The sequence below is a fragment of the Mobula birostris genome, chromosome 4 (assembly GCF_030028105.1).
Source record: "Mobula birostris isolate sMobBir1 chromosome 4, sMobBir1.hap1, whole genome shotgun sequence".
In the NCBI taxonomy this organism is placed as follows: domain Eukaryota; kingdom Metazoa; phylum Chordata; class Chondrichthyes; order Myliobatiformes; family Myliobatidae; genus Mobula; species Mobula birostris.
The window spans coordinates 5,693,149-5,720,465 of NC_092373.1; the positions used below are offsets into that span (position 1 = coordinate 5,693,149).

The 27,317-nt window shown below is 44.0% G+C and overlaps 1 protein-coding gene across 1 annotated transcript in view; it reads right to left on the minus strand.

The window, feature by feature from the left end:
• Positions 1–27,317, minus strand: part of slc7a14a (solute carrier family 7 member 14a) — a 114,917-nt gene continuing 87,600 nt past the window's right edge. Inside the window, exons 5-7 of the mRNA XM_072254462.1 lie at positions 11,222–11,430; positions 8,165–9,042; positions 1–324 (exon numbers count right to left, since the gene is read on the minus strand). Of these exons, the coding sequence (XP_072110563.1) occupies positions 11–324; positions 8,165–9,042; positions 11,222–11,430 (1,401 nt within the window). The 3' untranslated portion in view covers positions 1–10. The remainder of the gene's footprint in view (positions 325–8,164; positions 9,043–11,221; positions 11,431–27,317) is intronic.

Consider the following 27,317-nt stretch of genomic DNA (forward strand, 5'->3'; position numbering starts at 1 on the left):
TTAGTACCTCCTATTCAGGGGAATAGTCAAGCTCGTCATTTGCAATCAGCACCTCTGAAGTCTTGCCATGCTTCCCTTTGCCTTTGGCTTTGCTGCCGTAGGTCCTGTGATTGCCCACAATGTCCGGCATCGCCTGCTGGGACTGGTAGCCCTTCGGCTCGGCCGCGGGCCATGCCTCCTGCCATTGGTTGTCCTCCTCCTCGGGGTACATGAAGCTGTCGTCCACATCGTAGCGCTGATACGTGCTCTGGCTCAGAGCCTCTTGCCGCGCACCGATCTCCAGGCTGCTGTTCCAGATCCCATATCCGAAATAAATGAGAAAACCTAGGGAAGGGAGAGTACAGTCATCAGCCAAAAGCGGATTGGGTATCTGCTACCTACATGTGGAATAAGACTGGTATGATACCCATTGTGAATAGGTTTGGCTGGCTTATGACGTGATGGTATTGGAGAGAGTCCGGAGAAGGTTCGTGAGAATGATTCCGGAAATGGAAGTGTTAACGCATGAAGAACGTTTGATGGCTCTGGGACTGTACTTAGTGGAGTGTTGAAGAATGAGGGGGGATCTCACTTCAACCTATTGAATATTCAAAGGCCTAGATGGAGTGCATGTGGAAAAAGTATTCCTAAAGTGGGTGAGTCTAGGACCAGAGGGCACAGCCTCAGATCATCCCTATAAAACAGAGTGGAGTAGGAATTTCTTTAGCAAGACAGTGGTGAATCTGTAGAATTCATTGCCATGGATGGCTCTGGAAGCCAAGTCTTTGAGTGTATTTAAAGTAAGCATTAGTAAAGGTTTCTAAGGTTATAGGGAGAAGCCAGGAGAATGGTGTATGAGAGGGATAATAAAGGAACCCTCAGGAGGCAATGATCATAATATGATGGAATTTATGCTGCAATTTGAGAGGGAGAAGCATAACTTACTTGCATCAGTATCTCAATGGAATTAAAAAGAATGACAGAGGCATGAGAGAGGAGCTTGCCCAGGTGGATTGGAGGGGTACACTGTTGGGGATGATGGCAGAGCAGGAGCGGCTGAGGTTTCTGGGAATAGTTTACAAGACACAGGATAGATATGTCCCACAGAGAAAGAAGCTCTCAAATCCGAGGGGTGATTTATAAGTTCATGGCCTAAGGTAGAAGGAGTCAATTTTAGAAAACCTAGCACATTTATTTTTCGACATAGTTCCCTCCTACATTTATACACTTAGTCCAGCGGTCGTGGAGCATACGGATCCCTTCTTTATAGAAGTGGTCCACAGATGGGGTATTGATAAGTTTGTGGCCGAAGGTAGAAGGAGATGAGTTATCAACTTCAAACTTTCTGCATTATCACTCAAAGAGTTGAACTGCATGTGCATGTAACAAGAATGTCTTGGACCTCCAGGTGGTCCACAGCAGGGGTAATTGATAAGTTCGTGGACTCAGGTAGAAGGAGATGAGTTATACAGCTCTCGTTACATGCATGTGCAGTTCAGCTCTTTGAATGAAAATGCAGAAAGTTTGAAGTTAATAACTCATCTCCTTCTACATTAGGCCACGAACTTATCAATCACCCCTGCTGTGGACCACTTCCTGGAGGTCCAAGACACCGACTTTTACAAAGAAGGGATCCGTATGCTCCACGACTGCTGGACTAAGTGTGTAAGTGTAGGAAAAATAAATGCGCTAGGTTTTCTAAAATTGACTCCTCCTACCCTAGGCCACCTTCTATCAATCACCCCTCATAGCAGGGATAGGCAACCTTGGCTGAGAAAGGAAGTTAGGGAATGCATAAAAGACAAGGGAAGGTAATATAAGGTCTCAAAAGTGAATAGAAAGTTGGATGATTGGGAAGCTTTTAAAATCTAACAAAAGGTGACTGAAAAAGCCATAAGGGAAAAGATGAAATATGAGGGCAGACTAGCCAATAGTATAAAGCAGGACACTGACATTTTATCAGTTATATAAAGAATAAAAGGGAGGTGAGAGTTGATATTGGACCACTAGAAATGATGCCATACATGAGGCTGCTTAACAAGATAAAATCCTATTGTGTTACAGGAAAGATACTGGCATGGATAGCGGAATGGCTGACAGGCACGAGGCAGCGAGTGGGAATAAAAGGGGTCTTTTCTGGTTGGCTGCCGGTGGCTAGTGGTGTTCCCCAGGGGTCAGTATTGGGACTGCTACTTTTCACAATGTTTGTCAGCGATTTGGATCATGGAATTGATGGCCTTGTGGTAAAGTCTGTAGATGATATGAAGATTGGTGGAGGGGTAGGTAGTGCTGAGGAAGCAATGCGAATGCAGCAGGACTTAGACAAATTGGAAGAATGAGCAAAAAAGTGGCAGATGGAATATAATGTTGGGAAATGTATGCCAACGCATTTTGGTGAGCAGAACAATAGTGCAGACTATATCTCATTGGTGAGAAGGTTCAAACATCAAAGGTGTAGAGAGACCAAGGAGTCCTCATGTAAGACTCCCAGAGATATACTTGACGGGTTGAGTCTGTGGTAAAGATGACAAATGCAATTTTGGCATTTATTTCAAAGGGAATAGAATATAAAAGCAAGGAGGTAATGCTGAGCCTTTGTAAGACACTACTCAGGCTGCTTGTAGAGTATTGTTAACAGTTTTGGGCCCCATATCTGAGAAAGGGTATGTTGTCATTGGGGAGGGTCCAGAGGAGGTTCACGACGATGATTCTGGGAATGAAGGGGTTAACATATGAAGAACATTTGGCAGCTTTGGGCCAGTACTCATGGGAATTTAAAAGAATTTGGTGGTGGGGGTTGGATCTCATTGAAACCTACCAAATGTTGAAAGGACTAGATAGGGTGGATGTGGAGAGGATGTTTCCTATGGTGGGGATATCCAGAACTAAATAGAACAGAGGTAAGGAGGAATTTTTTTAGCCAGAGAGTAGTAAATCTGTGGAATGCTCTGCCACAGACTGCGGTGGAGGCCAAGTCTGTACATATATTTAAGGTGGAATTTAATTGTTTCCTGATCGGTCAGGGCATCAAAGGATATAGCGGTAAGGCAGGTGTATGGGATTGTGAGGAATCCAAGATCAGCCACGATGGAATAGCGCAGCAGACTCAATGGGCTGCATGGCCTAATTCTGCTCCTCGTCTTATGGTCTAAATCAGCCATGATGGAATAGTGGAGCAGAATTGATATAATTCTGCTCCTATGTCATATGGTTTTATGGTCTTAAACATTTTTACTGAGACATGTTAGCAATGGTACACTCTGGGCAACCTACAGTGTGAGAGCAATGAACCAGATCTGTTGAGGTGAAAAACGTGTGCACCGAAAAGTGCCTGCAAAAAGAGAGAGGCCGCCATGGGCTTGATTACTGTTAAAGGCCTCAACAATTTACAGCATGATCGAACAGCAGCATGCGCACTTGCTATATTCTTGCAATTGATACAATACAATTGATACAATGGTTGGTAAATTGATGGAGAAGATATAACTATATAACATATAACCATATAACAATTATAGCACGGAAACAGGCCATCTCAGCCCTTCTAGTCCGTGCCGAACTCTTACTCTCACCTAGTCCCACCGACCTGCAATCAGCCCATAACCCTCCATTCCTTTCCTGTCCATATAGCTGTCCAATTTAACTTTAAATGACAACATTGAACCTGCCTCAACCACTTCTGCTGGAGGCTCGTTCCACACAGCTACCACTCTCTGAGTAAAGAAGTTCCCCCTCATGTTACCCCTAAACTTTTGCCCCTTAACTCTCAACTCATGTCCTCTTGTTTGAATCTCCCCCGATCTCAATGGAAAAAGCCTATCCACATCAACTCTATCTATCCCCCTCATAATTTTAAATACCTCTATCGAGTCCCCCCTCAACCTTCTAAGCTCCAAAGAATAAAGACCTAACTTGTTCAACCTTTCTCTGTAACTTAGGAGATGAAACCCAGGCAACATTTTAGTAAATCTCCTGTGTACTCTCTCAATTTTATTGACATCTTTCCTATAATTCAGTGACCAGAACTGTACACAATACTCCAAATTTGGCCTCATCAATGCCTTGTACAATTTTAACATTATGTCTCAACTCCTATACTCAATGCTCTGATTAATAAAGGCCAGCATACCAAAAGCTTTCTTCACCACCCTATCCACATGAGATTCCACCTTCAGGGAACTATGCACCATTATTCCTAGATCCCTCTGTTCTACTGCATTCTTCAGTGCCCTACCATTTACCATGTATGTCCTACTTTGATTAGTCCTACCAAAATGTAGCACCTCACATTTATCAGCATTCAACTCCATCTGCCATCTTTCAGCCCACTTTTCTAAGTGGTCTAAATCTCTCTGCAAGCTTTGAAAACCTACTTCATTATCCACAACTCCACCTATCTTAGTATCATCTGCATACTTACTCATCCAATTTACAACCCTATCATCCATATCATTAATGTATATGACAAATAACATTGGACCCAGTACAGATCCCTGAGGCACACCACTGGTCACCGGCCTCCAATCTGACACACAGTTATCCACCACTACTCTCTGGCATCTCCCATCCAGCCCCTGCTGAACCCATTTTACTACTTCGATATTAATGCCTAATGATTGAACCATCCTAACTAACCTTCTGTGTGGAACCTTGTCAAAGGCCTTACTGAAGTTCATATAGATAACATTCACCGCTTTACCCTCGTCAACTTTCCTAGTAACCTCATCAAAAAATTCAATAAGATTTGTCAAACATGACCTTCCACGCACAAATCCATGTTGACTGTTCCTAATCAGACCTGAGAGGTCTGAGGGGCAGGATTTATGAACATTTGGAGAGGTATAATATGATTAGTAATAGTTACCATGGCTTTGTCAAGGGCAGGTCGTGCCTTACGAGCCTGATTGAATTTTTTGAGGATGTGACTAAACACATTGATGAAGAGCAGTAGATGTAGTGTATAAGGATTTCAGCAAGGCATTTGATAAGGTACCCCATGCAAGGCTTATTGAGAAAGTAAGGAGGCATGGGATCCAAGGGGATGTTGCTTTGTGGATCCAGAACTGGCTTGTCCACAGAAGGCAAAGAGTGGTTGTAGATGGGTCATATTCTGTATGGAGGTCGGTGACCAGTGGTGTGTCTCAGGGATCTGTTCTGGGACCCTTACTCTTCATGATTTTTATAAATTATCTGGATGAGGAAGTGGAGGGATGGGTTAGTAAATTTGCTGATGACACAAAGGTTGGGGGTGTTGTGGATAGTGTGGAGGGCTGTCAGAGGTTACAGCGGGACATTGATAGGACGCAAAACTGGGCTGAGAAGTGGCAGATGGAGTTCAACCCAGATAAGTGTGAGGTGATTCAGTTTGGTCGATCAAATATGATGACGGAATATAGACTCTTGGCAGTGTGGAAGATCAGAGGGATCTTCAAGTCCGAGTCCATAGGACGCTCAAAACTGCTGCGCAGGTTGACTCTGTGGTTAAGAAGGCATACGGAGTATTGGCCTTCATCAATCGTGGGATTGAATTTAAGAGCCAAGAGGTAATGTTACAGCTATATAGGACCCTGGTCAGACCCACTTGGAGTACTGTGCTCAATTCTAGTTGCCTCACTACAAGAAGGACGTGGAAACCATAGAAAGGGTGCAGAGGAGATTTACAAGGATATTGCCTGGATTGGGGAGCATGCCTTATGAGAATAGGTTTAGTGAACTCGGCCTTTTCTCTTTGGATCGATGGAGGATGAGAGGTGACCTGATAGAGGTGTACAAGAGAATGAGAGGCATTGATCGTGTGATAGTCAGAGGCTTCTTCCCAGGGCTGAAATGGCTAGCACAAGAGGGCACAGTTTTAAGGTGCTTGGAAGTAGGTACAGAGGAGATGTCAGGGGTGAATTTTTTATGCAGAGAGTGGTGAGTGTGTGGAATGGGCTGCCGGCAACAGTGGTGGAGATGGATATGATAGGGTCTTTTAAGAGACTTTTGGATAGGTACATGGAGCTTAGAGAAATAGAGGGCTATGGGTAAACCTAGTAATTTCTAAGGTAGGGGTATGTTCGGCACAACTTTGTGGGCCGAAGGGCCTGTATTGTGCTGTAGGTTTTCTATGTTTCTAATAGACCGGGGAAGGGGGAGCACAAGTACTCAACAGTCTTGCAAGGAGGAGCAAGGCCATGGACATGAGCGAAGAACACTTTAAAGAGTTTTTGTACAGGCCTGATGGATGGAACAGCCTTCTTTCCTGTTAAAGCTATCAATGGGCCATTTAGGTAGGGACACTTGCAATGAATTGAGGGATGTATTGGTAGATGAATTCAAAGTAACTTGAGATCATGGTCGACACTCTTTGTTCGCTGAAGAGTCTGTACTGTGCTATATTCAGTGGCCACTTTATTAGGTACACCTTATACACCTGCTCACTTATGCAAATATCTAATCAGCCAATCATGTGACAGCAACTCAAGGTATAGAAGCATGCAGACATGGTCAAGACGTTCGTTTGTTGTTCAGAACAAATTTCAGAATAGGGAAGAAATGTGATCTAAGTGACTTTGACCTTAGAATGATTGTTGGTGCCTGACTGGCTGGTTTGAGTATCTCAGAAACTGCTGATCTCCTGGGATTTTCATACACTAACTGTTCATGGAGTTTACAGAGAATGGTGCAAAAAATCAAAAAGAAAGCATCCAGTTCTGTGGGTGAAAATACCTGGTTAATGAGAGAGGTCAGAGGAGAATGCCCAGACTGGTTCAAGCCGACAGAAGTTCAAATAATGACGTGTTTCAACAGTGGTGTGCAGAAGAGCATCTCTGAACACACAACCTATCATGAAAACTCTTGGGACTGATGGATTTAGCTCAAAGGTCTGCCATGATTTGTACACCAGAACATGCTTGAGGAGCTGAATATTCTCCCTTGTTTCTACATTCCTACATTAGTGCAGAGAAAATTTACAAAGATGTTGCCGGGACTTGAGGTCCTGAGGTACAGGAAAGGTTTGAACAGGTTTGGACTTCATTCCCCGGTGTGTAGGAGAATGAGGGAAGATTTGATCAAGGTATACAAAAGTATGGGGAGAATAGACAGGGTAAATGCAAGCAGACTTTTTCCACTGAGGTTGGGTGAGGCTAGAACTAGAGGTTGTGGGTTAAGGATGAAAGATGAAATGTTTAAGGGGAAAATGAGGGGAAAATCTTCACTCAGGGGGTGATGTGAGTGTGGAACGAGCTGCCAGTAGAAGTTGTGGATGCGGGTTCGAACACAATATTTAATAGAAATTTGGTTAGGTGCATGGATGGGAGGGGTATGGAGGGCTATGGTCCAGGTGCAGGTTATTGGAACTAGGCAGATAAATAGTTCAACATGGACTAGATGGGCCAAATGGCCTGTTATGGGCTGTCATGTTCTATATCTGGTTCAACCCCAGCTGTTTTCCATTGTTGTTGGATTTGTGACTGAGTCAGCAGTTCTGAGAAGGCATTGATATTGCCCTGACCTCTGCGGCTTGCTGTAACTACTCCCCAGTGAATTTATTATTATTGCACTTATTATAGAATCACACAGTTCAGTGTAATGCCATTCATGGTTGAGTAGTCTGTCTTCTCACTGCTCTACAGAGGCTTAAGCCCAGGGCAGTCATGAGCACGTGGGTGCTGTCTTTTGAATGTAATTGGAGCCCCCTTGAACAGGCAAGACAAAGAACATAGAACTGGGAACAGTATAACCTTTACAGTACAGGCCTTTTGGCCCACAATGTTACAACCGATGTTTTAACTTAGGTCAATCCAAGCCTTCCCTCCTACATACCCTCCATTTTTCTATCATCCATGTGCCTATCTAAGAGTCTCTTCAATGTCTCTAATTTATCTGCCTCTATCACCACCTCTGGATTTGTGCATCCACCACAGCTCATGTAAAAAGCTTACCTCTGATATCCCTCCTAAACTTCCCTCCAATTTCCTTACAATTATGTCCCCTCATATTAGCTATTCTTGCCCTGGGAGAAAGTCTCTGGCACACTTATCGTCTTGTACACCTCTATCAATTCACCTCTCATCCTTCATCGCTCCGAAGAGAAAAGTCTGAGCTCATTCAGCGTATCCTCACCAAGAGTTCCAGTTAATGGGGAGTATAGACCATTCAACCAAAAGGGCCACTCGGGCAAGGCGTTTCATTTTGCACTTACCTACAAAGCACCAAACGGCAAAGCGGATCCAAGTGATACTGGAGAGCTTCAGCATGAGGTACATATTTACCAACATGGCAAAGGCAGGCACAAATGGGACACAGGGCGCCATGTACGGCAGCTTCTTGGGGTTTTCGGGCTGCTGGAGGATGATGAATACCAGTGAGCAGATCAGCAGGACCATCAGGATGACCAGGAGGATAGCCCACCAGGTCTGCTCGTAAACGTACTCCTCCCCGAAGATGATGAAGGAACAGAAGACAAACGTCAGGACAAAAAGCAGTAGCACGCAGGTGGTGACAGTGCGGCCGGTGTTGGAGGTGGGACGGTCCATCTTGCCGGGCAGCCCAAGGCGAATCCTCATAGTGTAGTACCGAGGTCCAATCAGCTTCTTCAGTTTTATCAGGTAGATGTTCTCCGAAGTGTCTGCCTCAATGCCCGAGCTCATGTCCACAGTGCCATAATTGGGGTGATTCACACCATAGCTGGACTTGTCCGCCTTCCCGATCAGCATCTCGTTGTCCCCCAAGGACGGCAGGTTCTTGGCACCACATGTGTTCTTGTCAAGGCCCGTGTAGTCCTCGCCCTCGCTGACGGGGGAAGCAGCCTCCTTCTCACACTCGGCAAGGACTCCCTCCTTCTTCTTGGTGCCCTCCTCCGACAGGAACTTGACGAAGCCGTCGATGTCGCTCTCGGGCTGGTAACGAAGCAACAGGACGCACACCGACACCAGGGTGTAGGCCAACAGTGTCCCAATGGACATCATCTCAATGAGGTCCCGCAGGCTGACCAGCAGAGAGAGCAGCCCTGCCAGGAATCCCGAGACAATGCAGGCCACAACTGGCGTCTCTGTGTAGGCACTGACATGAGCTAAAAACCTGGAGAGGGACATCCAACAACAGCACACTTTCAGAATTACATAGAACAAGGTTGAATTTTTATATAAAAATAAATTAAAGGGTTAATATACGAGGAGTGTTTGATAGCTCTGTGCCTGTATTCACTGGAATTTAGAAGGATGAGGGGGATCTCAGTGAAACCTATTGAATATTGAAAGGCCTAGATCGAGTTTATGTGGAGAAGATTTTTCCTTTCATAGGGGTGTCTCGGACTAGAAGGTACAATCTTAGAACAAAGGAACATCCCTTTAGAACAGAGATGAGAAGGAATTTCTTTAGCCAGAGGGAGGTGAACCAGTGGAATTCATTGCCACAGACAACTGTGGAGGCCTAGACAGTGGATATATTTAAAGCAGAGGTTCATAGGTTCTCGTTTAGTCAGGATGTCAAAAGTTACGGGGAGAAGGCAGGAGAATGGGACTGAGATGGATAATAAATCAGTCATGATGAAATGGTGGAGCAGACTCGATGGACTGGACGCCTTAATTCTGCTCCTATGTCTTATGGTCTTATGGCAGTGAAACTCCTGTGGGGTAATCTTCAGAGCGAGGAGCCACGATACCCAAGGGCAGTGAGATTTTTGTGAGCGCTGCAGCCATGGGCAATTTGGAAAAAGATGAGAATATAAACATCAATCTTTTTGATGGGACCCAGTGCGTTACTCAATGTGTTAAGTAATGTATTATTACTTTCTTTAAAACCAATGGGACTGTTATAGGAGTGGAATGGTATACTTCTACAGTAATTAAGCGGCTTCCTTACCCAAGCTGGTCCCTCCCTCTCCAATAGCAGAAGAACCAAGGTTTAGGCTTATACTCGTTGGAATTTAGAAGATTGAGGGGGGATCTTATTGAAGGGATTGGACAGGCTAGATGCAGGAAGATTGCTCCCGATGTTGGGGAAGTCCAGAACGAGGGGTCACAGTTTGAGGATAAAGGGGAAGCCTTTTAGGACCGAGATTAGGAAAAAACTTCTTCACACAGAGAGTGGTGAATCTGTGGAATTCTCTGCCACAGGAAACAGTTGAGGCCAGTTCATTGGCTATATTTAAGAGGGAGTTAGATATGGCCCTTGTGGCTAAAGGGATCGGGGGTATGGAGGGAAGGCTGGTACAGGGTTCAGAGTTGGATGATCAGCCATGATCATAATAAATGGCGGTGCAGGCTTGAAGGGCCGAATGGCCTACTCCTGCACCTATTTTCTATGTTTCTATGTTAATCCTACACTGTGGTCCTCCCCACCACGTCCTTGCGGTAACTGCGCCTGGCTTCAGTGTGTCCCCTCAGTACGTACTCCTAGAACCGTGAATGTGCTAGTTGGCAGAATTCCTCCATGGATATCTTGACGTGCTGGCAGAAAAACAAGTTTCAGGCAGACAAAAGAGTGCCTTCCACCATGCTGATGATCTGCCGGCAGCACTCGATGCAAATGTGTGTGTGGGTGTGTGTCTCTGGGAACAGCCCGTCGATCAGAGAGTCCTCTGTCTCACAGCTGCTCGGGGTAAACCAGAACATCTTTCCGCACACCCTATTCACAAACTCATAGTTTGTGTCTTGTCCCAACTACAGTTATCCCACGAGCAGCCCGCAGATGGAGTGACGGTCCGACCATGAGGAAGGATCTGAATGGGAGGGTTCCTCTCCCTGCCAGCTAGGCAAGGTCATGGTGCCTGTGGTGAGGTCTGCTGAGGCATTCTGCCAGAGCTGATTGAAGTTTATCAGATTATGACAGACAGAGATAGAGTAGACAGACAGTATCTTTTTCCCAGGGTTGAGATGTCTAATACCAGAGGGCATGCATTTAAGGTGGTGGGGGGGGGGGAATTACAAAGGAGATTTTTACACAGGGGGTGGTTTGTACTTGGAATGTGGTGCCTGGGGTGGTGGTAGAGGCAGATACATTAGGAACATTTAAGAGATGTGTAGATAGGCATGTGAATGTGTGGAAAATGGAAGGCTATGAACATTGTGTAGACAGAAGGAATTCATTTGATTACTAATTTATTTGGTTTGGGCTGAAGGGCCTGTTCCTGTGCTGTAGTGTTTTATGTTCTATGTTCTTAGATAGTCGGGCAACTCAGTCTATGCAGCTGTTTCTGCACACCTCTATATCTCACACTATCAGCACGGTCTTCAATTCCTTCTGGAGATTCACCAACCTGAAGAGTAGGCCATCGTCTGCCATAGCGTAGATGACTCTTGGCATCGGGAAGAGCGATCCCAACAGACTGACGGTCAATCCCGCCACTGATCCAATGGCCACAATGTACTTGGCTGCATGAAACCCGTGAAGAACGAACATCTCCATCAGTGGCGACTCTGTGTCGATGGCATAGTAAGGCACCATCAGCGTCAGGATTACACTGACCTAGTGCAGGAAGGAGAGACCCAGACAACTGTCAATGAAATGGTATGATTACTCAGTTCAGACCACAAGGAATTAGAAAGTCTTTTGAACCCCACGACCATTGCTTCTAATTTGATTCCAACTCCTTCCATTATTGACAAAGATAGAGAAAATGGCATTAGTGAATCGTGGCGATGTGTTGCAGGCAGCTTACAAAAATTCTAAATATATTTTCAAAGACTCTTCATCTCATATTCTCAATACTTATATTTTACTTATTTATTATTACTAGTTTTTGTATTTACAGTTTGTTGTCTTTTGCACATTGATTGCTTGGCCATCCTTTTGGGGCAGTTTTTCATTGTGCTTTTTGTATTAAATGTGAATGCTCACAAAAAAATGAATCCCAGGTTTATATATGGTAACACATATATACTTTGATAATAAATTTACTATTTTAGCTTTAAACATTGAAAAATATAGTGAAAATGCATTGTTGGTGTTAAGGATACACTGGGTGCTGCCCACAAGTACTGCCAAACCTCCAACACCAGTATAGCATGCCCACCACTCATACATCTTTGGACTGTAGGAGGAGACTGGAGCACCTGAATGAAACCCATGTGGTCATGGGGAGAACATATACATTTCTTATGGACAATGGTGGGAATTGAACCCTCGTTGATGATTGCGAGAGTTCTAATGAAATTGCACTAGCCACTGCGCTACTGTGCCCCCCTCCCACTATGATAGTGTTGCATTCTGGGAAGATAAATGAGGGTAGGACTTGCACAGGTAGAGACCTGGGGGTGGGGGTGTTGCAGTACAGGGGACCTAGGTATTTACATGATTCATTTGTAGACAGGGTGGTGAAGATGGCTCCTTACAGATGACACCTGAACTGGACTCCAAACTCCGACTCCCTGAACTATAATAGCTCTTTACTAACCACTATGCAGCTGTGGCATCCTTAAGGGCATGAAGGCACGTTGGCCTTCATCAGTGTGACGGTTGGGGTGTTATGTTGCAATTGAACAAGACATTGACGAGAGCACATTCTGAATACTGAAGGTATCATCATCCAGCTGCCGGAGCAAGGACATTAGGCTGGAGAGATTGCAGAGGATGTTGCCGGAACTCAGAGGACTGAGCTGTGGAGAGGTTGGGACTTCTTCACCGGACAGTAGGAAACTCAAGGGTGATCTTATAGAAGTGTACAAGATTATAAGGGGCATAGATGGGATGAAGCTATTTATTTACTTTTAGTTTATTTTTATTTTGAGATATATTGCAGAACAAGCCTTTTGGCCCAACAAGCCACTGCGCACAGCAACCCACTAAATTAACCCTAGCCTAATCACAGGGCAATGACCAATCAACTTACTAACCATATGTTTTCAGTCTGTGTGAGGAAACGGGAGCATGGTCGTGGGGAGAAAGGGAAAACCCCTTTCAGACCGTGGCAGAATCGAACTCCGAGCTTCGATGCCCCAAGTGTTAGTAGTGTCGTACTAAATGCTATGCTACTGAGGTGCCCATATGTGCACAGTCTTTTCCCAAGGACTGAGGAGTCAAATATTAAAAAGGTGAGAGGGAAGGGGATTACCAGGAGCCTGAGGGGTAGTGTTTTCACACAGAGGGTGGTCCAGAGGAAGTAATGAAAGCAAATACATAAGCAGGATTTAAAAGACGGTTTAAGTACATGGGTAGGAAAGGTTTAGAGGGATATGAACCAAATATGAGCTTAGAACTTTAGTCGGCATGGACCAGTTGTACTGAAGGGCCCATTTCCGTGCTATGGCTCTACGAGTCGTTGTGGGGAAATGTCATGCCCAGAGAGTTAGACTGGCTGAGTATTGTTGGATCTGGCTGTTCAACTGTTATTTTCTTTGCAGTTTAACAATTAATTATCTGCTTATATTTGATATAATTACTTACACACAAGTAACTGCTTACTTTGTTTCCTAGTGGTCACAGTATGTATATATGGTTGTTTGATGTGCCTCTTAGTGGTTATTTTGGTTACACTAGTGTGATTCCAGAAGCTTCTCTTGGTGCTGCATTATTTGAAAAAGAGCATTCTTATTACCTGAGTGTTATCTACAAATTTGAATGGAATTTTCCTCATCGGTGTAGCATAAAAGAGCTGACCCACAAGGCCAGCATCATCTTAGTCATCTTAGTTCTGTTGTTTCTCCTGTTGTGGATGAGTGTGTCTCCATAAGATCATTCAAAGTCTACTCCAACCAGAAGTCCTGGATGAGCCAATCTGCTGAGGGCCAGATCAGAGGCTTTGAAGTCTGATCAATTAAGATACAAGAAGTCCAGGTATGATCTCTTAATAGCCATCTCACAGAAGTGGCAATTCCAACTAAACTTGAATCAATGAAGGATGCTTGATAGCCAGGACAGGGCTTGAATACCATCACCTCCTACAAAGAGTAGCCAAGCCACATAGGTGACAACAGGGCTCTGCTCCCAGATGAGCTCAACGCCTTCTATGCTCACTTTGAAGGTCAAAGCACGGAGGAATCATTACAAGCTCCCACAGCCCCCAGTGACCTAAGGTTTCAGTTTCTGAGTCTCACGTTGGAGCATCATTCAGGAAAGTGAAGCCACGGAAAGCACTCGGCTCAGATGTGGTTCCTGGCTAAGTACTAAAGACCTCTGCTGACAGACTGGCTGGAGTGTTCGTCAACATCTTTAACCTCTCACTTTGCACCTGTTTCAAGCGGGTTTCAATTATACCCGTATCTAAGAAAAATGTGGTAACCTGTCTCAACGACTGGCATCCAATGTGATGAGGCAACACACACAAAATGCTGGTGGAACGCAGCAGGCCAGGCAGCATCTATAGGAATCCACTGTGATGAAGTGCTTTGAGAGGGTGGAGATGAAACACATCAACTCCCACCTGAGGAGCAACTTGGATCCACTCCAATTTGCCTACCGTCACAACAGATCCACTAAAACGCCATTTCATTGGCTGTTCACTCAACCCTAGAAAATCTGGACAGCAAAGCTGCATACATCAGGATGCTCTTTATCGACTACAGCTCAACATTCAATACCATCATCCCCTCAAAGCTGATCAAAAAGCTTCAAAACCTTGGCCTCAATAACTACTTGTGCAATAGGACCCTCGATTTCCTCAGTTGCAAACCCCAGTCAGTTTGGATTGGCAACATCTCTTGCACGATCTCCATTACACAGGTACACCACAAGACTGCTCTACTCATCTTACACTTACAGTGTGTGTGGCTAAGCACAGCTGCAACGCCATACTTAAGTTTGCTGACGACACCACTGTCACAGGCCATGACGAATCAGCATATAGAAGGGAGATTGAGTCACAGAACACTACAGCACAGAAACAGGCCCTTCATCCCATCTGGTCCGTGCTGAACTATTTAGCTGCCTAGTCCCATGAACCTGTAGCCAGTCTTCCATCTACACTCCCCGTACTTTTAATACAAAAAGTTGAAGTTGAAGTTTATTTGTCATTCAACCATACAAAACAGCGTTTCTGTGGGATCAAGAAGTAAAACACAGCACCAGCAGTCACACACAGCACGAGGCACATATAAGATAGCAGTAAACATACAATCACACAAAAAATATATAATGCAGTCCAAGTCCGACTCCATGGATCTTACTTATTTATTTAGTGACACAGCACGGGCCAACCCTTGGAGCCACGTCACATCAGCAACCCCGACAACCCGATTAATCCTAACCTAATCACGAGACAATTTACAAAGACCAATCAACCTACACGGTACGTCTTTGGACTGTGAGATGGAAACCAGAGGACCCAGAGAAAACCCATACATTCCACAGTGTGGACGTACAGAAGCTCGTTACAGAACAGCAACAGAATTGAAATCCAAACTCCCCGACGCAAACCTCCCCCCTCCAGCTGTAATAGTGTCGCTCTAACCTCTACTGTTGCAGCAGTTGAAAACAACTCAGCTTGTCTTCTGCCAAGCGAACAAGTAGAAAGAATGACAGTTCAGCACAGACTAGATGGGCCAAAGGGTCTGTTTCTGTGCTGTAGGGTTCTATGGCTCAATGACTGAATTATAGGGCTTCTATCAGTTGGTTTAATGGTTTGCCTGCAAGCCTATATGCAGATATTTCTGTTATCACTATGTGCACATCGCACTTTACCATCTGCCAGTGGGAGAGTCCCTGGGCAACAGTCCAGGGAACTGTAGACTGCAGCGTGATTGAGGAAATAAGTGTAATGGAACTTTCAGCTGTAAAAGGCTGGCGGGCTCTTGACCAGAAAGCGAGAACCTACTCTCTACCAATGCTCAGATTTCCCCTCCATTCAGAGAAGATGAAAAACTTAGAACATTACAACACAATACAGGCCTTTCAGCTCACATTGCTGTGCCTACCCTTGAACCTACTCTGAGATCAATGTAACCCCTCCTTTCTAGATCCTCTTCTTCTTAAACCCGTCACCTTGACGGCTTGTTGGCCAGAGTCTTCTGTCCTGGATCAGTCTTTCAAGTCATCCCAGGTGTAGCCCATCTTCGAAGATCCTACATGTTCCAGGGATGAGGTCTTTGGAGCTTCTCTTGCCATTTCTGTAGCTGTGAGATTTTACAGGATGGGATTCCTAGCCCCAAGCCCAACCGTCCTCCTCTCGCAGCTGGGCTTGGGACCGTCTATGTGAGAGTTCCCCGGTACATAACCATTTTTCCATCATCCATCTGCCTATCTAGGAGTCTCCTAAAAGTTTCTAATGTATCTGTCTCTACTACTACACCATGCACCCAGCACTCCCTGTGTAAAATTCTACCTCTACCAAACCCCCCTCAGCTTTCCCTAATCACCTTAAAGATTAACCCCTTGTATTAGCCATCTCTGCCCTGGAAAAACGTTTCTGGCTTCCACTTTATGTATCAGCACCGTGTATCATCTTGTACACCTCTATCAAATCACCTTTCATCCTCCCTCACTCCAAACAGAATAGCCTGAGCTTGTTCAATCTTCTATTGAATGGAATCTATTCTCATAAAACATGCTCTTTAATCCTGGTAAATCTTCTTTGCACCCTCTTTTAAGCTTCCACAGCTTTCCCATAATTTGGTGACCAGAACTGAAGGAAATACTCCTAGTGTGGTCTAATCTGAGTTTTATAAAGTTGCAACGTTACCTCATGGCTCTTAACTCAATCCCCTGACTAATGAAGGCCAACAAACCACACATCTTCTTTACCACCCTATCACGTGCATGGCAACTTCAGTCATGGACTGACTTGAACATCAGGGACAAGAGTGACCTCAGGAAAGAGGACCTGACTTACCTCTTAAATAGAAAGCCCAGACTGGAAGAAGGAACAAAGTGATGTGGAGTAATAGGCCCTAAAGGCACAACTTGAGTTAATGGACCATTAAACAGACTGAACATAGCATTTGGTTCTGGAGGGACGGATTTGAAATGCTGCATTAAACGTAGGTTCAATGGACACTTTACTGGCTACCTCTTGTACCTAATAGAATGACTTCTCTCATTATCAAGGCATTTTTGTCCACAGAACTACTGCTCACTGGATGTTTTTTTTTCATTTTTCGTACGAATCTCCGTAAACTCTGAAGACTGTTGTATGTGAAAATCCCAGATCAACAGTTTCAGAGGTACTCAACCCACCTCATCTGGCATCAAAAATTGTTCCACAATTAAAGTCATTCAGATCACATTTCATCCCCACTCTGATGTTTGGTCTGAACAATAACTGAACCTCTTGACCATGCCTGCATGCTTTTATGCAATGAATTGCTGCCACATGATTGGCTGATTAGATAGGTGCATTAATAAGCAAGTGTACAGGAATACCTAACAAAATGGTCACTGGAGTTCACAGTAAAATGTGTCATTTGTTCCAACAGCCAAGACATCCAAGGATGCTGGGGGCTGCCCCCAAGTTTCTCCACATATTTTGGTGCCTACGTAGAATGGCCAGCATGCTTGACAGAACATTGATGCCTCAATGATTGCTCATGATAGCTTGGCTAATAGTTAGAATACAAGACGTGAATTCCCAAGAATCCTGGACTCCTCTCACGAGAATTTCGTGAGAGTCCAAGCATCAGAGTTTAGGCAAGGACAGAGCGAGGCACGGCTGGGGCCATAACTGAATGGTCAACACAATATGTGAGTGCCAGGTCTGGAAGGGAAGTCAGAAAAAAAAATTCAAATTCAAAGCGAACGTTGAGAGCCACACAAGCAATTATTTTAGAATCATCGAGTTATGGAAAATTACAGTAGAGAAACAGGCTCTTCAATCTATCCAGTCTGTGCCACACCATTTAAACTGACTACTCCCATTGACCTGCACTCCATACCCCTACTCAATCTTCATGCACCTAGTCAAACTTCACTTAAACATCAAAGTCAAGTTCACATGCATCACTTGTACTGGCATTTCATTCCACACTCTCACGACCCTCTGAATGAAGATGTTTCCCCTCATGGTCCCTTAAACTGTTCCCTTTTCACCCTTAACCCATGACCTCGAACTGTATTCCCACCTAACTTCAGTGGAAAAAGCCCGTTTGCATTTACCCTATCTTACCCATCACAATTTTGTATATGTCTAACAAATCTCCCCTCACTCTTCTATGTTCCAAGGAATAAAGTCCTAACCTATTCAATCTTTTCTTATAATTCAGGTCCTCCAGTCCTGGGAACATCCTTGTCAATTTTCTCTTTACTCTTTCAAACTTTATTTACATCTGTCCTGTAAGTAGGCGACCAAAACTGCACACAATGCTCCAAATTAGGCCTCACCAACATCTTATACAACTTCAACACAACATCCCACCTGTACTTTATTTATTTAGAGATAAGGCATGGAACAGGCCTTTCTGTCCCAAATCACCTACTTAACCCGAGCCTAAACACAGAACAATTTACAATAGCCAATTAACCTACTAACCCGTACGTCTCTGAACGTGGGAGGAAAAAGCTGCAGAAAATTGTGAACTCACCCAGCTCCATCACGGTCACTAGATTACCCTGCATCGAGAATGTCTTCAAAAGGCGATGCCTGAAAAAGGTGATCATTAAGGACCCCTATCACCCAGGACATGCCCTCTTCTCATTGCTACCATCAAGGAGGAGGTACAAGAGCCTGAAGATATGTACTCAATGTTTTAGGAAGAGCTTCTTCGCCTCTGTCATTGGATTTCTGAATGGTCAATGAACCCAGGAACACTGCCTCACTGTATTTTTCCTCTCTTTTTATGCTACTTAATTTAATTTATATATTGTAATCCATAGTTTTTAATTATCAGGTATTGCAATGTACAGCTGCCGCAAAACAGCAAATTTCACGACATATGCAAGTGATATTGAAGCTGATTCGGATTCTACAGGAGGAAAGCAGAGCACCCATGTGAAACCCACGCACACACAGGAAGAACGTACGATCTTTCTTACAGAGGATGTGAGAATTCTTACAGAATTTCTTACAGAGGATGCCAGTGGATTATCAGCCCCCAGTTGCCCACCACTGAGAACATCTACCATAAACGCTGCCTGGGCAGTGCGAAAAGCATTATCAGGGATGCATCTCACCCTAACCATGGACTTTTTACTCTCCTCCCATCCGGTAGGCGCTACAGGAGCCTCCGCTCCCGCACCAGCAGGCACAGGAAGAGCTTCTTCCCTGAGGCTGTGACCCTGCTGAACCTCACATCACAGCGCTAAGCAGTATTGCACCCACATTGTACTGTCTCAGTACTTTTATATTTGTGTGCTGTAGCACTTTTTTTATTTGCAGTTACTTTGTAAATAAGACTATTCTTTGCACTTCTGGTCAGATGCTAAATGCATTTCATTGGCTTTGTATCTGTACTTGGCACAATGACAATAAAGTTGAATCTAATCTAATCTAATCTAATTGAACTCCAAACTCCAATGCCCCAAGCTGTTGCATTAACCGCTACGTTACTGTTGGGAGTAATTGTCACTGGAACATAATTCATTTGGGAAGGAAGCACAGTATGATGTGAATAAAAAAGCTTGCACCTATTACTCTGACGTTAGCTATTATTAGCTTTCTCACCTACAAAGGTAAACTACAACCAACACATTTGTCGCGTAATAGACAGCAGTGGCGGGAATCTGAGAATCTGCAAAATCCACATCTCAGTCTAAAAAGCTGTGAACATTTTATTCAGAATCTTAAAGTTTTAAAGATGGTTAGTAAGCGCTACATTACACTTAGACGTTAATTATATGCCTAGCAGTCTTTCATTAGAATTAGAACCTTTAAAAGGCAATAGCAGCATCCGTCATTAAGGAGCCCCATCACCCAGGACATGCCCTCTTCTCATTGCTGCCATCATGGAGAAGCTACAGGAGCCTGAAGACACACACTCAACGTTTAAGGAACAGCTTCTTCCTCTCCACCATCAGATTTCTGAATGGACAGTCAACCCAGGAACACTGTCTCACTTTTCTCTCATTTTGCACCACTTATTTAATTTAACTTTATATATAATTCTTATTGTAATTTACAGTTTCTAATATTTTGTATTGCACTGTACTGCTTCTTCAAAACAACTAATTTCACAACGTCTGCCAGCAATCCTAAATCTGGTCAGTTGTTGCAGCAACATTATATTGCAATGCATAAAAAATTATGAATTATAATAAGAAATATATGTAGATATATAGAATATATAAAATAATTTCAATAAATAGTACATAAAAAGAGAGCAGGAAAATAGTGCAGTAGTGTAGGTAAGTTCATTGTCCATTCAGAAACCTGATGATGGAGCGAAAGAAGCTGTTCCCAGAACATTTTTCACTTAAACTTCAAACAATGCGGCACCAAGTGCGAGTGATCTAGTGAAGCAATTGAAATGGATAATGACATTACGTGGGAGAATACAGACCCACTGAATAGGATATATCAAAATGAGGGGTAATGCCTCAGCCGTCTAGTGCCTAGTTCAAGCTATGCCAACACATATTAGATCACGCCGTCTGGGCCACGCTCTCTCCTCACTGCAGCCATCAGGAAGGAGGTACAGGAGCCTCATGTCCAATGCCACTAAGTTCAGGAACAGTTATTATACTTTATACTTTATTGTCACCAAACAATTGATACTAGAACGTACAATCATCACAGCGATATTTGATTCTGCACTTTCTGCTCCCTGGATTACAAATCGATAGTAAATATTAAAAAATTTAAATTATAAATCATAAATAGAAAATAGGAAAATGGGAAGTAGGGTAGTGCAAAAAAACCGAGAGGCAGGTCCGGCTGGTGGGCCTTCTTGGTTGGACCAAGTCAGGTCATTTATGATATTGACCCCAAGGAACTTAAAGCTTTTGACCTGTTCCACTTGTGCACCACCGATGTAAATTGGGTCGTGCGGTCCACTACTCCTTCTGAAGTCAACCATCAGGCTCTACCATCAGGCTCCTGAACCAGTGTGCCTAACTTCACTCACCTCCACACTGAACTGATTTCACAAACTATGTATGCACTTTCAGGGGCTCAACAACTCATTCTCAATATTTCTCATTTCTTGAATATTATCACTCGCCTTTTATTTTTTTGCATTTTCACAATCTATCATCTATTGCACACTGGTTCTTTGCCCACCTTTGTGTGCAGTTTCTCGTCGGCTCTATTGTGTTTCTAAGCATTTACTGTGAACGCCTGCAAGAAAATGAATCTCAAAGTTCAAAGTTCAAATTAAATTTATTATCAAAATGCATATAAGTCACCATGTACAACTTGCGATTCATTTTCTTGCAGGCATTTACAGGAAAAACAAGAAAAACAACAAAATTTATGAAGAACTATACATAGACAAAGATTAACAAACAACCAATCTGCAAAAGAAGACAGACTGAGCAAAGAATAATCATACAGAGGATAAGAGTTCCAGAGTCCAATCCAAGCCTAAAGGTTGTGAAATCATTTCAGAGTCGAGGTGAGTGAAGTTATCCATGCCAGTTCACAGGCCTGGAGGTTGAAGAGTATAACTGTCCCTGAACCTGAAGATCTGGGACCTAAGGCTCCTGTATCAACTTTCTGATGGTAACAGTGAGAAGAGAGCATGGCCTAGATGGTGGGGATCCTTGATGATGGATATTTGTGGCAGCACTCCTTGTAAATGTGCTAAAAGGTGGGGTGGGGAAGGGGAAGCCTTTCCCTTTAATGGACTGGGCTGTATCCATCACCATGGATACCATGGTGATCCACCATCTGAAGTAATTCCTTTGGTGAATGGAACCTGAGATGTGGGGTTCTTCTGGGTGCTCCAGTTTCCCCATATCTGAAAGATGCACTGATTGGGGTTACTATGTTGTGGACATGCTATGTTGGTCCCACAAGTGTGGTGACACATGTGGAATGCCACAAGGTCATCCTTGGACTGTGTTGGCTGTTTACACAAACGACACATTTCACCGTATGTTTCGACCCCATAGAGCCGTAGAGAAGTACAGCACCGAAACAGGCCCTTCACCCATCAACCCCATGCTGAAACCATTTAAGCTGCCTACTCGTATTGACCTGGCCTGGGACCATAGCCCTCCATACCGCTGCTATCCACGTACCTCTCCAAACCTCCAAAATGTTGAAATTGAGCTCGCATGCATCACTTGTACTGGCAGCTCATTCCACACTTTCACAACCCTCTGAGTGAAGAAGATTCCCCTCATGTTCTTTTTAAACTTCTCACCTTTCACCCTTAAGCCATGTCTTCTGGTTGAAGTCCCACCCAACCTCAATGGAAAAAAAACCTGTGTGCCTTTTACCTAACCTATTTCCCTCATAATGTTGATAAACCTCTATCAAATCTCCTCTCAATCTTCTGCATTCTAAAGAATACGGTTCTAACCTATTCAATCATTCCTTATAATACAGGACCTCCAGGTTGGTCCTATCGAAGTGCAAAACCTCACACTTGCCTGCATTAAATTCTCAGTGGCTGAGAAAGTGTTGGAGTCTATTATTAAGAATGAGGTTTTGGGGTTCTTGGAGACTATTGATAAAATAAGTCAAAGTCAGCATGGTTTTTGTAAGGGGAAAACTTGCCTCACAAATCTGTTAGAGTTCTTTGAGGAAGTAACAAGCAGGGTGGACAAAGGAGAGGTAGTGGATGTCATTTACTTGGATTTTCAGAAGGCATTTGATAAGGTGCCACACATGAGGCTGCTTAGCAAGATAAAATCCTATATCATTACAGAAAGATATTGGCAAGGATAGAGGAATGGATGTAAGGCAGGAGGCAGAGAGTGGGAATAAAAGGGACCTTTTCTGGATGGGTGCCAGTGACTAGTGGTGTTCCTCAGGGGTCAGTATTGGGACCATTACTTTTCACATTTTTTGTCACTGATTTGTATAATGGAATTGATGGCTTTGAGGCAAAGTTGTTGATGATACAAAGATAGGTGGAGGGGTAGGTAGTGCTGAGGAAGCAATGCGAGTGCAGCAGGACTCAGACAAATTGGAAGGATGGAATATTGGCAGATGGAATATAGTGTTGGGAAATGTACGATAATGCATTTTGTTAAACGGAACAATAGTGTGGACTATTGTCTAAATGAGGAGAAGGTTCGAACATCAGAGGCGCAGAGGAGCTTTGGAGTCCTTGTACAGGACTCCCAGAAGGTTAATTTATAGGTTGAGTCTGTGGTAAAGAAGCCAAATGCAATGTTGCCATTCTATTTCAAGGGGAATAGAATATAAAAGCAAAGAGATAATGCTGAAGCTTTATAAGAAACTAGTCAGGCTACACTCAGAGTATTGTCAACTGTTTTGGGCCCCATATATCTAAGAAAGGATGTGTTGTCATTGGAAAGGGTTCTTGAGAAGGTTCACGGGGATGCTTCTGGGAAAGAAGGGGTTAACGTATGAGGAGCATTTGTCAGCTTTGAGCCTGTACTCACCGGAATTTAGAAGACTGCGGGGGGATCTAATTGAAACCTACCGAATGTTGAGTGGACTAGATAGGATGGATGTGGAGAGGATGTTTCCTAAGGTGGGGTATCCAGAACTCAAGGGTACAGCCTCAAAATTGAGGGGCAACCTTTTAGAACAGAGGTAAGGAGGAAGTTTTCTAGCCAGAAAGTAGTGAATCTGTGGAATGTTTTGCCACAGACTGCAGTGGAGGCCAAGCCCTTGGGTATATATTTAAGGCTGAAGTTGATAGTTCTCCTGATTGGTCAGGGCATCAAAGGATATGGCGAGAAGGCAGGTTATGGGGTTGAGTGGGATCCAGGATCGGCCTTGATGGAATGGCAGAGCAGACTCGATGGGCTGAATGGCCTAATTCTGATCCTATAGTTCTCCAGACCCAGCAACATCCTTGTAAATTTTCTCTACACTCTTTCAACCTTGTTTACATCTTTCCTATATGAAGGTATCCAAAACTGCACACTATACTCCAAATTAGGCCTCACCAATGTCTTATACAACTTCAACATGCCATCCCATCTTCAGTACTCAATACATTGATTTATAAAGGCCATTGATGCCACTTTCAATAAATTATATACCTGTATTCCCAGATCCCTTTGTTCTACCACACTCCTCAGTGTCCTGTGTAAGACCTACCAAATGCAAACCTCGCATTTGTCTACCAATTTCCCCTGGGGTCAATAAAGTATGACTATGACTATGACTATGACATTAAGTTCCATCTGCCATTTTTCAGCCTATTTTTACAGCTGGTGCAAGCTATGATAGTCCTTTTCACTGTTCTCTATATCATCAATCTTGGTGTCATCTGCAAATTTGCTGATCCAGTTAACCACATTATCATCTAGATCATTGATATAGATGGCATACAACAACAGACCCTGCATTGATCCCTGCAGCACACCACTAGTCACAGGCCCCCAGTCAGAGAGGCAATCCTTCACTGTGATTCTCCGATTTCTTCAACAAAGCTGTTGTCTAATCCAATTTACTACCTCATCCTGAATGCCGAGCAACTGAACCTGCCTAACCAGCTTCCTGTGCGGAATCTTGTAAAACGCCCTACTAAAGTCCCTGTAGACAACATCCGCTGTCTTAACTTCATCTACTTTCCTGGTAACTTCCTCAAAAATCTCTATAAATCTATATAAAAATTTCTACACATGACCTACCATGCATGAAGCCATGATGATATCCTTCGTCATTCCATGTCCATCCACAAACTTATATATCTGGTCCCTTAGAATACCTTCCAATAACATTCCCACAACTGATGCCAGACTCACTGACCTATAATTTGCTGGTTGCTGTTTAGAGCCTTGTTTAAACAGCAGAACAACACTGGCTATCCTCCAGTCTTCTGGGAGCTGTCCAGTGATCTCTGCTACGGCCCTGGCAATTTCTACACTTAACCTCCCATAGGGTCCAAGGGAACACGTTGTCAGGCCCTGGGGATTTATGCACCCTGATTTGCCTCGGGGTAGCAAACACCTCCTCCTCTGCAGTCTGCAGAGGATCCATGAAGTTGATGTAACTTTACCTCCTTACTATGGACTCTGTACCCTCCTCCCGAGTAAATTCAAATGGAAAAAATGCATGTAAGCTCTCCCCAATCTGTTTTGGCTCCACACATGGATTACCATTCTGGTCTTCCAGAGGACCAATTTTGTTCCTTGCAATCCTTTTGATCTTAATATACTGAGCCTGTAGAATCCCTGAGGATTCTCCTTCACCTTGTCTGCTACAGCAACTTCATGCCTTCTTTTGGCTTTCCTGATTCTTTTATTAAATATTCTCTTGCATTTCTTGTACTGCATAAGCACCTCATTTGTTCTTACTTGCCTATACAGAGTGTATGTGGCAAAGTTGTTTCCCATGATGGGGGTCTAGTACGAGAGGGCATGACTTAAGGATTGAAGGGCGCCCATTCAGAACAGAGATGCGAAGAAATTTTTTTAGCCAGAGGCTGGTGAATCTATGGAATTTGTTGCCACGGGGGCAGTGGAGGCCAAGTCATTGGGTGTATTTAAGGCAGAGATTGATAGGTATCTGAGTAGCCAGAGCATCAAATGTTATGGTGAGAAGGCGGGGGAGTGGAACTAAATGGGAGAATGGATCAGCTCATGATAAAATGGTGCAGCAGACTCGATGGGCCGAATGGCCGACTTCTGCTCCTTTGTCTTATGGTCTTATGGTCTTATACCTGCTATTCACTTCCTTTTCCCTCTTAACAGGGCCTCAATCTCTCTTGAACAAAATCCCTAAACTTGTTAGCTTTACCCTTTATTCTGACAGGAACATGCAAGCTTTGTACTCTCAAAATTACACTTTCGAAGCCCTGCCATTTACCAAGTACACCTTTGCCAGAAAACAGCCTGTCCCATACCACACTTACCATTTCATTTCTAATACCATCAAAGTTGGCCTCACTCCAATCTAGAATCTCAACTCATTGACTAGTTCTAATTTTTTGTGTATTTATTTTGAAACTAATAGCATCGTGGTCACTAGGTGCAAAGTGTTCCCTACACAAGGTTCCCAGCACTTGTTACCTTTTTTTCTGACCGCCACATACAAGCTTTGTACTCTCAAAATTTCATTTTTGACGACCTCCCACTTTCCAAGTATACCTTTGCCATAAAACAACCTTTCCCATTCTGATACCATCAAAATTAGCACTTCTCCAATTTAGAATCTCAATCTGCAGACAAGACCTATCCCTCTGCATATTTACTTTGAAGCTAATGGCATTGTGGTCACTGGATGCAAAGTGTTTCCCTACACAAACTTTTGTCACCTGCCCTGTCTTTCCCTAACAGCAGATCCAGTATTGCACACGCCTCATTGGGACTTCTACGCACTGATTAAGGAAACTTTTCTGAACACATCTGACAAACTCTATCCCATCTATTTTAGGAACCCATTACTGTATCCATCCTTCCCCAGTATTTCAGGCTAAGGGACTATACTGTGTGATAAGCCATGGGGAGCTGCTGCACCTCACCCTGGTCTCCATGACACTGGGTGCAGAGGTCAGTCCCCTGCCCACTTATAGGTTGATATCCTCGCCTGGTATGCAGTGAATTGTCAGTGGTGATTGGACGAGGGAGCTTCGGGAGATGCTCATGTTCCTCCTCAATGTCCTTTTACAGGAAGCCAGTGGGAGGTGGTGTACAGCGGATCGTCCAACGAGTACGTCTGCGAGGAACTGAAGCCCGGCACCTTATATCGGTTCAGAGCCTGTTGTATCAGCACCGGAGGTCACAGCCAGGTACAGCAGCCAACATTTTATAGCCCCTGCTTCAAGGACAAAAAACCCAGGGCACACCAGAAAGAATAAATAGGCCAGGCACCAAGCCGAACTCTGCAAAAAGGCTTTAGGATGTGGATTAGGAATTTCCCAGCTACAGGGTAGTAAATCTGTGGAATTCATTGCCACGGATGGCCAAGGAGGCCTAGTCATTAGGTATATTTAAAGTGGAGCTTGATAGGTTCTTGATAGGGAGAATGTCAAAGGTCATAAGGAGAAAGCAGGAGAATGAAGATAGACTCAGATTAGCTTTATTTATCACATGCACATTGAAGCATACTATTAAATGCACTATTGACACCAAGTCAAATTAGCAGGGATTTTGCTGGGGGCAGCCCACACGTTTCGCCACACTTCTGGCACCAACACAACTCACTAACCCTGACCCGTACATCTTTGGAATATGGGAGGAAACCAGAGCACCTGGAGGAAACCAGATGGTCACAGTGAGAATGTACAATCTCCTTATAGACTGCGGGTGGAATTGAATCCTGATCTTACACGTGAAGCTATAATAGCATTACGTTCCCTGCTGCTCCACCGTTCCGGCCCAATGAGATTGAGAGGGAAGATTAGTCAACTTTGATTGAAAGGTTGAGCAGACTCAGTTGGCTGAATCGCCCAACTCTACTCCCT